General features: G+C 39.7%; 1 protein-coding gene across 4 annotated transcripts in view; it reads right to left on the bottom strand.

Annotated features, from left to right (window-relative positions):
* Window positions 1-14,195, bottom strand: part of TRIM37 (tripartite motif containing 37) — a 137,603-nt gene that overhangs the window by 32,556 nt on the left and 90,852 nt on the right. For all 4 annotated transcript variants that reach the window (XR_010318372.1, XM_003414589.4, XM_064271301.1 and 1 more), the window contains one exon: window positions 13,962-14,080. Coding sequence is in view for 3 of the 4 variants with exons in the window: in XM_003414589.4 (XP_003414637.1) it covers window positions 13,962-14,080 (119 nt within the window). In the remaining variant the exon portion in view is untranslated. The remainder of the gene's footprint in view (window positions 1-13,961; window positions 14,081-14,195) is intronic.

Genomic DNA, 14,195 nt, shown 5'->3' on the forward strand with positions numbered 1-14,195 from the left:
ACGAGGATTATCTTAGGATACGTTCAGAACTTTCAGAAACCAAACAACGTAATTCACCATTTCAACAGAATGATGAAGAAAAACCATATGATCATTATTAATAGATGCAGAAAAAGCATTTAACAAAACCCAACATACATAAAATTCTCAGCAAACTAGGAACCGAAGGGAAATTCCTCAACCTGAGAAGAAGAGCTAACGTTGAACTTAATGCTGCAAGACTGAATGCTTTCCACTAAGATCAAAGATAAGATCTTAAGAGGGAAAATCGGGAACTCCTATTCAATATCGTACTGGATGTCCTAGATGGTGCCAAAAAGCAACAAAAGATAAGTAAAAGGCATACTGACTAAAAGGAAGAAATAAGACTGCCCTCATTCATAGATGACATGATTGTCTACATAGAAAATACCAAAGAAATCTATTAAAAAAAAAATCAACTGTATATTCTATATATTAGCAGTGAACAACTGGAAATGGAAAAATCTTAAGTGCCATTAACACCAGAATCCAAAAATATGAAATATATAGGTATAAATCTAACAAAGTACACAGGAGATTTGGATGTTGAAAATATAAAATTCTCGTGAAAGCTAGGAACAAAATAAGGTTTCAGCCTATTACCACTTCTACTCAATACAGTACTGAACAGAACCCCTAGCCAGGACCATGAAGGAGCCCTGGCAGTGCAGTGGTTAAGCGCTCAGCTGCTAACTGAAAGGTGAGCAGTCTGAATCCAGCAACTGCTCTGCAGGAGAAAGATGAGCAGTCTGTTTCCGTGAAGATTACAGCTTTGGAAACCCTATGGAAACCCCAGGGTTGCTGTGGGTTGGAAATCTACTCAATGACAGTGGGTTTAGTCAGTGCTATAGAATTTGAAAACCTAAATAAAAAGGCACTATTAGAACGAGAAAACAAGCAACCAAATTGTTGTTATTTGCAGGTGATATGAAGATTTATACAGAAAAATAAGTGAGTCACTTGACAATTATTAGAACAAGAGAGCAATATGGCTCAATATAAAGTAAATATACACAGATTAATAGGTATGTGTTCTATACCAACATTAAACAGGAAATACATATTTTTAAAATATCATTTAGAATAGCAATAAATAAGCAAAACAAATGAGATTTATAAGACCTTAGAGTAAATCAGGAAAGCCTGGTGGCATGGTGGTTAAGAGCTACGACTGCTAACCAAAAGGTCAGAAGATCGAATCTACCAGATGCTCCTTGGAAACCCTGTGAGGCAGCTCTATTCTGCCCTATAGGGCCACTAGGAGTCAAAATTGACTTGACAGCAATAGGTTTGCTTTCAGTTTGGGTTTAGAGTAAATCAAAGAAATCCACTAAAAGACATAAAAACCTAGCCCTCCCCCCTCCGAAAAAAAAAAAAAAAAAAAACACAGAAAGAGATATACAGACACTACATTGATGGACTCTATTTTATAGATGGCAATTTTTCCAAATTAATCTATAAATTTCATACAGGTTGAATTAAACCCAACAAGAATTAGAATAAAAATACAAATACTCTTACGTCTTTGCTCTTAATCAACACAAATGAATGAACTATTTTACGGATAAAAGTGTTCAAAGAAATCTTATAATTCCAGTGTCCAATGTGTTTTTACAAGTATAGCAGAAGGCAGGAAATCATAAAGACATATACCTTAAACATAATAGCAATATTATTAACTTCAAAAATTTATTATGTGCAATTCATTTAATAACTTATTTATAAAATGAGATGATTTTTCACAGAAACCCCCCAGTTTTTAATTATTATAAAACTCTTGATTCAGTGTGCTGTTCAACGTAAGAAATCTATACCCAAAGCAGCTTTGATGATTGCTTAATTCACTATTTTTAGCTCTGGATTCACTTCCCCCAGAGCTCCCCCCAGCCCATTTGTGTAAGTTTAAAAAGATGTCTTTCCTTTCCCAAGACCTTTTCCTTCTGTCTATCAGGAGGCTGTCATAATATAATGATTTGTTAGAATAAAACATTTTATTGACACCTGATAGAAAATTACCATCACATACAAGTCTACGATGCCTATGATGTAATGCCATCTCTTCTCCTTCCCCACATTTAGCGCATCTGCTTTTGATATGGCCTGGCTGCTTTCTGTATCCTGATTTTATCTACCACCAAATCATCATCACTAATGTCCTTCCTATGGAGTCTTCCTATAAAACATCAGAACCTTTACGGTATCAGAGGTTAGTGCTTGCTTTATTCTCTCTTTAAACAAATTAGATAGAGCTCCTTGATACAGATGATGGATCAGGGCTGTACCATTTGGACTTCACTGTTGCCTTTTCTAAAGCTCCTTTATGACCTCACTGGAAAGAACATGTCTAGAAGGAGAATGGCTTTTTCAGACAGTACGAACTTACGGGGAGAAAAGAGACTGAATAATTGAAGTCAATCCATACAGATTTTTGTGAGTGGTAGTAAAATGAGCAACATATTTTTAACAACTCCAGAATTTGCTAATTTGCCCAGAACAAAAGGTGGCAATTTATGAGTTCCAGTTGAACTGCTGCAGGTGGCTACTTGCTTCTTTTTTTTTCTCTTTCATCAGGGTACGCATGCTCCACTTTTATGTTCTTGTTTTCATAATTTCTTAACAACTTGCTTTTATAAAAGCGTTTCCCAAATGTTCAATCTAATTTTTATAGAAATAACTCTTTTTTCCACTCATTGCACTGGCGTACACATTTAATGAAATTACACAGAGTACCAAGTCATCAGTGCTGTGTGAAAATGAACTCCAAGCTCCACTAGGAGGACCGAGGGCACTCAGGCCCATGACAGTGGCTCCCCAGAATCACTGAATAAAGCCCTGGGATTTCTGTTAGGGCTAGAGTGCACAGGTTAGTCCAGCCACTCTGTTAAGTGGACTTGTTAAGAAGAGCTGCTTCTGTATGTGCTTATCAAGCTGACAGGATTCTTAGGCTAGTTCCCAGTGCTCTGTGGACTCCATGCCACAATCCTCCCAGTACGGAGGTTCAACAACTCCTGCTCTCACACCAAACCAGCCTGTGGCCAGTCTGTACATGGGTCAGGAATAAGAAACAAACCAACCTCCTAGAATAACTTTGGAAGGCTTTAAAAAGCTAAGTAATTTTGCTAACTCTAGTTTTCAGCCTGGAATTACAGATTTCTTCAAGTCAAAGAAACATCCTTGAATGATGGCTCCCTTATAACAAAAAGCAAACAACTGAAAGATAGAAGCCATGGAAAATAGGGTCCTACAATTCTTTGTTCTAATTTCATTTCAGGAAATATCCTCTAACAAAATACAGTAATATATACAGAATGACAACTACTTTTATGCAAATGAAATAATCAACAAGAAGGACCAATACAGTGACTCTGAACTTTGACGTTTGCCAAAACTCAAGAGTTGATGATTTAACTTGTGCATTTGTAATTATTTTTAATGCAATAAAGCAATTTTACCAAAATTCCTTATTTACAAAAGCTTTAAATCTACCATAACCCAAAATCTACCAGAGGTTTGGTGTATAGACCCTTCTGAAATCTTGTCCTTCATCGTCAGCAAAGTAAAAGGCTTTCCTGCTCTAAAAACAGAAGGGTGACATTTATTATTTACAGAGAACAAAACCTGCTATTTCTGTGAAGCACCACCTCCACCTTGTGGGCCTTCATGGAACTGCAGATAAAACACTAAAACCACATTAATCCCACACTCGTTGCTGTAGAGTTGATTCTGGCTCATAGGATCTTATAGGACAGGGTAGAACTGCCACTTAGGGTTTGCAAGGCAGCACAGTGCTTAAGGGCTCAGCTGCTTAAAAGCTCAGCAGTTCGAATCCACCAGCTACTCCTTGGAAACCCTATGGGGCAATTCTACTCCGTCCTATAGGGTCCCTATGAGTAGGAATCAATTTGATGGCAAGGTTTGGGTGGTTTTTTTTTTGGGGGGGGGGGTTAAGCTTTTTCTCCTGCAGAGTGGCTGATGGGTTTGAACCACTGACCTTGCCGTTAGCAGCCAAGCATTTAACCACTGCGCCACCAAGGCTCCAAAATCACATAGAGTTCTTTAAATCCCAGGCACAAATTGGATCTCTTGGTGTTTTTGAATTCCTGACAGATACTAATCTTAGGGATTCAGGAACAAGGAATTAGCATGCTTGGGAATTCTCTGGAATCTCTGGGAATTCTTAGGAATTCCCCAAAACTCAAGTTATAGTTGTATTTTAAATACTTCCAACATTTTTCAAACTGTTTATTCCTTATATGAATATCTTTTAAAAAACAGTTTAACTAGTAGTATTTAAAACAAGTGTAGCCTAGAGTGAATATTCAAATTCCGGAAAACACCTAAGAATGTTACTGGGTAGTATTCAAATAAAGTAACAGAATTCTTAGCAAGGTTTACAGCACTGCATAGAATCACAGGTCAAAAATACTAATTTAAGTATTTATTTCCTTCCTAAATTTGTTATTTCTTAGAATACCACTCACAGAATTTGTATAAAACCCGTTGCTGTCGAGTTGATTCCGACTCACAGCAACCCTACAGGATGGAGTGAGAACTGTCCCATAGTGTTTCCAAGGAGCAGCTGGTGGATTGGAAATGCTGACCCTCCTGGTCAGCAACAGAGCTCTTAACCACTGTGCCACCACGGCTCCTGTATACGTACACTATGTATAAATTCATTAATATTTACTTAGGAGTAGACAGGGCAATGAACACACACTTATAAAATGGCAGCAGCTATAACTAGGCTGATTTGATTGTCAACATAACTTTTGAATCCAGTTATCAGAATTTCCAGTTTTTATTTCCAACTTGACATAAATGGATTCCTTCAAACCAGTAATGTTTCTATGTTAATTGTTCAGAAAAATTCTTGTAGGTGAAGTACAATAATTTATTCCATCTTCTTGACTAATTTTTCCCAGAGCTTGGGAAAACATACATTTCTCAAAAAGACGCTGGGAAGGAACTGTTGCATGGAAACACTATTTGGTCTTTTATCAGCTACGGAGATCTGGAAGTTCCCTAGCTTTGTGAATGTACTGAGAAAGACAGACTGGTCTCTTGACCCTGAGCATAATTAATTTGCCTATTGAGTCAGTAAGTCCTATACAACCCATTTCCTTCAATGTGTAAGAGAGAGTAAACATATAACAAAAGGTCAAATAATTTTTCTTTCCAAGGATGCTGTCAAGCAACAGGCCACAAAGCTATCTGCTGTGCCCTTCTCTTTTACTATAATGTCTACCCACTGCATTAAATAATGGTTAAAACAAACTAGTAAATGCTACCACATTTCATCAACTCTAAGAAGTTTGAATACTGGAGCTTTCTTGATCTCACAAGAAGATATCAACAGAAAGTTTCACACAACTGCCTGCCACTGACGGCAAATTGCAAGATATAATTAAACATTAATGTAAAAAAATCTGTATCTTGGAGTAAACTCTGAAATAGGGTATTTCTGTATGAATCACGTCACATTTTTTGAATACCCACTAGATATTCAATACTATCTAAAGCTAACTTCTGAGTTATAACTCCCTTATTCAAGGGTACTCAAATTTAGGTGCTTGGAAAATAGATTAACCACTAATTACCATAAAGATACTTTGTATTCTATCCACTAGCCATTCACCTGCCTTCCTCCTTTCTAAAAGAACCTCGATATTGTTCAGGTATCCTTCCTCTTCCACATGGCCACGTGGAAGCTGTGGGGTGAGGAGGACCAAATGACCAATTTAGGAGTTGGACAGATTCTGACCAATGAGATGTAAAAGGAAGTTAGGAAGCTGCTGGAATGCTTCTGGGAAAAACTTTCCCTATTGATAAGTAAAGATACAGGATGAAACAATCCTAATCCTCCCTCCCTCCTAGAATGTTTTTATAACTCCAAATGAAATTTGGAACTACAGCAACCACCTTGCCAACTTGAGGGGAGTTAGGCCAATTAACTAAGAATGGCAGAACAAGAGATGTAAAAAAACCTGAGTTCTTGATGACACTGTTTGGCTAACTTTCCAACCCCGAAAATGCCTAACCACAATGAGGTGAGATTTCTTGTTATGCAAGAAAGCAAATTTTCCATATTGTTTAACCCAGTTGACTGAGTTTTTATAACTTATGTTATAAGCACCTTCACCAATACCCCAAAAAGGACTGAACGTGGTGGGTTGTCAAGTTTGCATTCCTCTGAGACAGGCTGCCGGCAAGAATGTTTACAGCAGGAATGCCTGGCCTTTCCCTGAGCGGGTGTTGTGAATACCCCTGGCCTGAACAAAAGGGGCCTGTGCTACTTCAGCAGGAATGCAATCAGAGCACAGTCTCCAGTTTTAGACGGAACAAAAAAGGAACTGGCCTACTAATAGGAGTTCTGCAAGTTATCAATTGGAGAAAAAAAGGCCAAGCTTTTTGGAACTGGGCCATTAAATGGAAGATTAATGCAAGGTTGTTCCATACAGTCTCAGAAAGGAAAAGGCCTGCTGATGACCAACATGTCTAAAACAAAAGTTCCATTTTATTGATGCTTGAGAGCAATGAAAGAGACCACTTTAGTAGTCCCAAATTCTCAGCTAGTGACAACATAAAGGATGCCTTATTTTAAAGTTCCTTCAGACAACCCTTCCCTCTAAAGAGAGAAACTCACTGTGATTTGACACAGAAAAATTTCTCTATGCATTCTGCTCAAATAAAGAGACTTGTTCTTCCCAAATGTGGATACAGGGCAAACCTACTCTATTTTCTATCAAGGCATACAGGTGTGAATCATAAAGCTTTCCTGAGAACTCCCACATGCTCATGGTAGAATAATAGCTACCTCAATGACCAAGGCCTCATCCTCTTAAAAACAAAGCAGAGGAAAAATGCAGAATAGAATTTCTAATTCTCAAGAAATCCAGACTTTCTGGAGCCATAAGAGGCTGTATGAACCCCTGAAACTACTGGCCTGAGATAATCTTTAAATCTTAAACGAAAAATATCCCTAAAGTCTTCTTAAAGCTAAACTACTAAAGAATGTCTCCTCTGAGGACTGTACTCTTTAAGACCTATCTATGTAGGGCCGCTATGAGTCGGAATCGACTCGACAGCACTGGGTTGGGTTTGTTTTTTTTTTATATATATAGGATCAAACTACTAACAGCAAAACAGCAACTTGATAGATAGAAACCTTAGGGAACAGTGAGTTTATGTTAATGGGAAAGGAACAACTCAGAAAAAGGTGAGATTCGTTGCCCAACTCAAAGAATGTAATCGATGTCACCAAATTGTACATGCAGAAATGGTTAAATTGGTGTACATCCTGCTGTCTATATTCTCAACAACGAAAAATAATTAGGAAAAAAAAAAAAAGCAGATTCCAAGAGGCTTTTGCCTACTGTACTCCCTTCTCTCAGACTCAGTTTAGTCTCTTCATTGCCCTTCCTGAGACTCTGTTTAGATACCAATAGATTTCAAGGATATACTTCTGTGGCCCTGCTGATTTGCATTTTTACAGCAATTATTCTTATTAATTTATAGGTGCTTTAGCTGATATCTGACAAAGGCCCAAAGTCCATTAATTGGGGGAAAAGACAGCCTGTTTAACAAATAGTGCTGGTATAACTAGATATCCATCTGCAAAAAAATGAAACAAGACCCATACCTTACACCATGCACAAACACTAACTTGAAATGGATCAAAGACCTAAATATAAAATCTAAAGTAATAAAGATTACAGAAGAAAAAACAGGGGCAACGCTAGGAGCCCTAATACATAGCATAAACAGAATACAAAACATTATTAACAATGCACGAACTCCAAAAGAGAAACTAGATAAATGGGAGCGCCTAAAAATCAAACACTCATCAAAGGATTTCACCAAAAGAGTAAAAAGACAACCTACAGACTGGGAAAAAATTACTGGCTACAACACATCCGATCAGCATGTAATCTCTAAAATCTAAAAGATACTGCAAAAAAACTCAACAACAAAAAGACAAATAACCCGATTACTGGGCAAAGGATATGAACAGACACTTCACCAAAGAAGACATTCAGACGGCTAACAGATACATGAGGAAATGCTCACAACCATTAGTCATTAGAGAAACGCAAATCAAAACTACAATGAGATACCATCTCACCCCAACAAGGACAGCATTAATCCAAAAAATACAAAATAATAAATGTTGGAGAGGTTGTGAAGAGGCTGGAACACTTATACACTGCTGGTGGGAATGTCAAATGGTACAACCACTCTGGCGGTTGATTTGGTGCTTCCTTAAAAAGCTAGAAATAGAACTACCATATGATCCATCAATCCAGCTCCTTGGAATATATCCTAGAGAAATAAGAGCCCTCACACAAACAGGTACATGCACACTCATGTTCACTGCAGCACTGTCCAAAATAGGAAAAAGATGGTAACAATCTAGGCACCCATTAAAAGATGAATGGATAAACGAATTACAGCATAGTCACACAATGGAATACTACGCAATGATGAAGAACAACGACGAATCAGTGAAACATCTCAAAACATGGATAAATCTGAAAGACATTATACCGAGTGAAATTAGTCAGCCGCAAAAGGACAAATATTATATGAGACCACTACTATAAGAACTCAAGAAAAGGTTTAAACACAGAAGAAAACATTCTTTGGTTACGACAGAGGGGATGGGTAGGGATAGGAAAACCCTTAATAGAGAATAGATAAGTGGCAACTTTGGTGAAGGGTAAGACAGTACACAATACCGGGGAAGCCAGAACAGCCTGTACAAGGCAAGGTCATGGTAGCTCCATAGACACGTCCAAACTCCCTGAAGAACCGAACTGCTGGGCTGAGGGCTGTGGGGACCATGATCTCAGGGAATATCTAGCTCAATTCCCATAACACAGTTTATAAAGAATACGTTCCACTTATACACTGCTGGTGGGAATATAAAATGGTACAACCACTTTGGAAATCGATCTGGTGTTTCCTTAAAAAGCTAGAAATAGAACTACCATATGACCCAGAAATCCCACTCCTTGGAATATATCCTAGAGAAATGAGAGCCTTTACACGAACAGATATATGCACACCCATGTTGATTGCAGCTCTGTTTACAATAGCAAAAAGCTGGAAGCAACCAAGGTGTCCATCAATGCACGAATGGATAAATTATGGTATATTCACACAATGGAATACTACGCATTGATAAACAACGATGGATCTGTGAAACATTTCATAACATGGAGGAACCTTGAAGGCATTATGCTGAGTCAAATTAGTCAGATGCAAAAGGACAAATATTCTGTAAGACCACTATTATAAGATCTTGAGAAATACTTTAAACTGAGAAGAACACATTCTTTTGTGGTTGGGGGAGGGGAGAGAGGGTTATTTACTGATTAGATAGTAGATAAGAACTACTTCAGGTGAATGGAAGGACAACACTCAATATAGGGGAGGTCAACACAACTGGACTGGACCAAAAGCAAAGAAGTTTCCTGAATAAACTGAATGCTTGGAAGGTCAGCAGAGCAAGGGCGGGAGTTTGAGGCCTATGGCTTCAGGGGACATCTAAGTCAACTGGTAAAGTAAATTCTATTAAGAAAACATTCTGCATCCCACTTCGAAGTGTGGCATCTGTGGTCTTAAACGCTAACAAGCAGCCATCTAAAATGCATCAATTGGTCTCAACCTACCTGGATTAAAGGAGAATGAAGAACACCAAGGTCACAAGGTAATTATGAGCCCAAGAGACAGAAAGGGCCACATGAACTAGAGACTACACTATCCTGAGACCACAAGAACTAGATGGTGCCTGGCCACAACCAATGACTGCCCTAACAGGGAACACAACAGAGAACCCCTGAGGGAGCAGGAGAACAGTGGGATGCAGACCCCAAATTCTCATAAAAAAACCAGACTTAACGGTCTGACTAAGACTAGAAGAATCCCGGCAGTCATGGTCCCCAAACCTTCTGTTGGCCCAGGACAGGAACCATTCCCGAAGCCAACTTGTCAGACATGGACTGGACTGGACAACGGGTTGGAGAGAGATGCTGATGAGGAGTGAGCTACTTGCATCAGGTGGACACTTGAGATTATGTTGGCATCTCCTGTTTGGAGGGGCATTGGGAGGGTAGAGGGGGTTAGAAACTGGCAAAACAGTCATGAGACACTGGAAGGAGGGAATGGGCTGACTCATTAGGGGGAGAGTAAGTGGGAGTATGTAGTAAGGTGTATATAAGTTTATATGAGAGACAAACTTGATTTGTAAACTTTCACTTAAAGCACAATAAAAATTATTAAAAAAAAAAAATGTTCTACATTCTACTTTAGTGAGTAGCATCCGGGGTCTTAAAAGCCTATGAGCGGCCATCTAGGATACTCTACTGCTCTTGCCCCTTTGGGAGCAAGGAAGAATGAAGAAAACTAAAGAAACAAGGGAAAGATTGGTCCAAACGACTAATGGACCACATCTACCATGGCCTCCATCAGACTGAGTTCAGTACAACTAGATGGTGCCTGGCTACCACCACTGACTGCTCTTATAGGGATCACAATAGAGGGTCCCGGACAGAGCTGGAGAAAAAAGTAGAACAAAATTCGAACTCAAAACAAAAAACCAAACTTGCTGGCCTGACAGAGACTGGAGAAACCCTGAAAGGGGCCCCCGGACACCCTTTCAGCTAAATAATGAGGTCACTCCTGAAGTTCACCCTTCAGCCAAAGACTGAACAGGCCCATGGAACAAAACAAGACTAAAGGGGTGCACCAGCGCTGGGGCAGGGACTGGAAGGCAGGAGGGAACAGGGAAGCTGGGAATAAGGGAACCTAGGGTTGAGACAGGAAAGTGTTGACATGTCATGGGGTTGTTAACCAATGTCATAGAACGATGTGTGTACTATTTGATGAAAAACTAGTTTGTTCTGTAAACCTTCATCAAAAGTACAATAAAAAAATATACAAATAAAGGAAGAAAGAAAACATTCTTTGATGGTTATGAGGGTGGGGAGAGAAGCGAGAGAGGTATTCACTAACTAGCCAGTACATAAGAATTATCTCAGGTGAAGGGAAGGATAACACACGATACAGGGGAAGTCAGCACAACTGGATTAAACCTAAAGATAGTAAGTTTCCTGAATACAACCAAACACTGCGAGGAGCAGAATAGCAGGGGCAGGGGTCTGGAGGCCATGGTTTCAGGGGACATCTAGGTCATATGGCATAACAAACTTTATTAAGAAAATGTTCTGCATCCCATTTCAGCGAGTGGTGTCTGGGGTCTTAAAAGCTAAGAAGCAGCCATCTAAGAAACATCAATTGGTCCTAACCTACCTGGAGCGAAGGAGAATGAAGAACACCAAAGACACAAGGAAAATATTAGCCCAAGAGACAGAAAGGGCCACATAAACCAGAGACTCCATTAGCCTGAGACCAGAAGAACTAGATGGTCCCCAGCTACCACCAAGGACTGTCCAGAGAGGGAACACAAAAGAGTCCCTGATGGAACAGGAGAAAAGTGGGGTGCAGAACTCAAATTCTAGTAAAAACACCAGACTTAATGGTCTGACTGAGACTGGAGAGACTCTGGAAGACACGGCCCCTGGAGTCTCTGTTAGCCCAGAACTGAAACCATTCCCAAAGCCAACTCTTCAGACAAAGATTAAATTGGACTATAAGACATAAAATGATATTCGTGAAGAGAGTGCTTCTTAGCTCAAGTAGGTACATAAGACTAAATGGGAAGCTCCTGTCCAGAGGCGAGATGAGAAGGCAGAAAGGGACAGGAGCTGGTTCAATGGACACAGGAAATCCAGGGTGGAAAGGAGGAGTGTGCTGCCACATTATAGGGAGAGCAACTAGGGTCACATAACGTGTGTATAAATTTTTGTATGAGAAGCTAACTTGAACTATAAACTTTCACTTAAGGCACGAGAAGGAAAAAAAAATTATAGGTACTTTATATCACAGCAGCAGAGCCCCAGTGGCTCAGTGGTTAAGAGCTTAGCTGCTAAGCAAAAGGTCACCCAGCAGTTTGAATCCACCAGGTGCTCCTTGGAAACCCTATGGGGCAGTTCTACTCCGTCCTGTGGGGTCCCTATGAGTCTGAATCGACTCGACAGCAACGGGTTTGGTTTTTTGGATTTATATCCCAACACTCCTTATATTACAGATGAAATGTGTGCTGAGTTTTTAACAATAGTTTCTTAGGTCTGACACCAAAAGCACAAACAGTAAAAGACAAAATAGATAAATTGGACTTCATCAAAATTAAAAACTTTTGTGTACCAAAGGACTTTATCAACAAAGTAAAAAGATAATCTACAGACTGGGAGAAAATTCAGTGGAACTATATATCTGATAAGGGTTGGTACAGAGGTAGAGAAACCCTGAACTAGATGATAGGTTTGTCACCAGCATAAAAAGCAGTATCAAGGAAATCAGAAGCATTTCAAAAATTCTGCCTGAAAAAAATAAGCCTGCAATTCCAGCACATGCTGTAAACATTTATAAATTATAAACAATTTAGAAGCAATATGTATAAACACATAAAAGGTAGCTAATCCCCACAGGTCCCTTCTATGAAGACCATCAACCATAACATTTCCTTCTTAATGTTTTTAACAATCTAACACTACACTTTGAAAATTCTTTCCACTTAATATTTTCTACTAAAATAATGCTGCCCACTACAGGAGTACCAACTAAGAGAGAAGCACAAAACAGTGAGTGTTCCTTAACTGAAAAATCTGAAAATGACACCACCCACACCCTTAACATAGGGCAGCCAGTGGTAGGTGCTGGCACCTGTGTGTATGCTTTAGCTACAATTTCATCCAACATTGAAATTCAAATGAGTGCAGAGGTGAAAGGTGGCAGAGCTGCACTGAGAAATGAAAAACACAATTCAACATCAAGTATCAGTAAGAAAGGTGACAGTTTTCGGCCAACATATAAAGGACACAGCAAGAAGAGCAGTTTACACAGCACTACTTCATGCACCTTTTGTTACCCGAAACTACAAAATGTCTTCTGTGCTTTTAGATAAAGAACAATGAACTTAGAAGAACATGTAGAAGAAATACTCTAAAGTGTAATTAAGGGTGAACTGGTAAACGTGAGGTCAGTCACCCTAAGGGATTTGAAAACAGCTGAAGCTTGGGATGCTTCTGTAAGAAGAGGAAAAGAATCCACAGACGCTAACCAAGACTGACCTTAAAAAACAAAGTACAGATATGCATCGCTCAACATCCGTTCAGGCAGCATCCAGCCACATATACACCTGTGGCTGGGGCACCCAGGTGTCTGAATGCCAGGACACAAGACCCCCATCTTGTGGAGCCCCACTTCTGCCTGGTTGCTGTGCATGGTCTGGACTCCACCTAGTCTGTGGCAATGGAGGCCCAGGCCCAAACTCCCAACCCCAGTCACCCTTGGCTCCCCCCTCTCAATGCGTCCAGTACCCACATTTTGTCTGATGTGGTCCCATAGGACACTGATGGAAAGGCATGAGCTCCGGACTTCCCAGCCGTGGCTCAGGTACCCTCTGTCCTCTTGGCCCACATAGTTCCCTCCCTGGGCAGGTTCTCATAGGGCAAGCTGACTTTCCCTGCAGATGGCTTAGCAGAGAAGGTGGCAACAGCCAGGCATTACACAGTTAGCTTAATACATTTACCGAATGAACAAGTGAATTTATCTGCAGATTTTCCCCCTACAAATACCTCTTCCAGTAAGACAGGTCCTTTTATGTGGTGAATTATCTATTCTGCCTTCCTCTGTGCTTAATTTTCTAGTAAATCAAATCCAATGGTAGAAAGAATCCCGTGTTTAGATCAAGTATGTCTGATAATAAATAATGTCTCAAATACGTTTTTATTAACTCATCCACTCCCTACTACCCCATCCAAAAAAAGGTCAGCATCCCCCAACCACCCCGACGTAATTATGACTTCATCATTCCTTACCTTCTTCAGGGGCAGCTGAAGCACCTTCAGGCAGTACAGGCTGTAACTCCCCAGTTTCCAAATTATTTTCCAAATCAGTCATTTGTATTCCTTCCAGACGACCTCCTTTAGCATTAGCCCTGGAAGAGGAGAAAACAACTTGGTATTTTTATATCACTTGCCAGTGATACAACAATCTGTATTTTCTTCGTGTCCCAAAACTGAGCACCAAGCTAAGTAGCACATATAGAACTG

The sequence above is a fragment of the Loxodonta africana genome, chromosome 18 (assembly GCF_030014295.1).
Source record: "Loxodonta africana isolate mLoxAfr1 chromosome 18, mLoxAfr1.hap2, whole genome shotgun sequence".
Classification (NCBI taxonomy): Eukaryota; Metazoa; Chordata; class Mammalia; order Proboscidea; family Elephantidae; genus Loxodonta; species Loxodonta africana.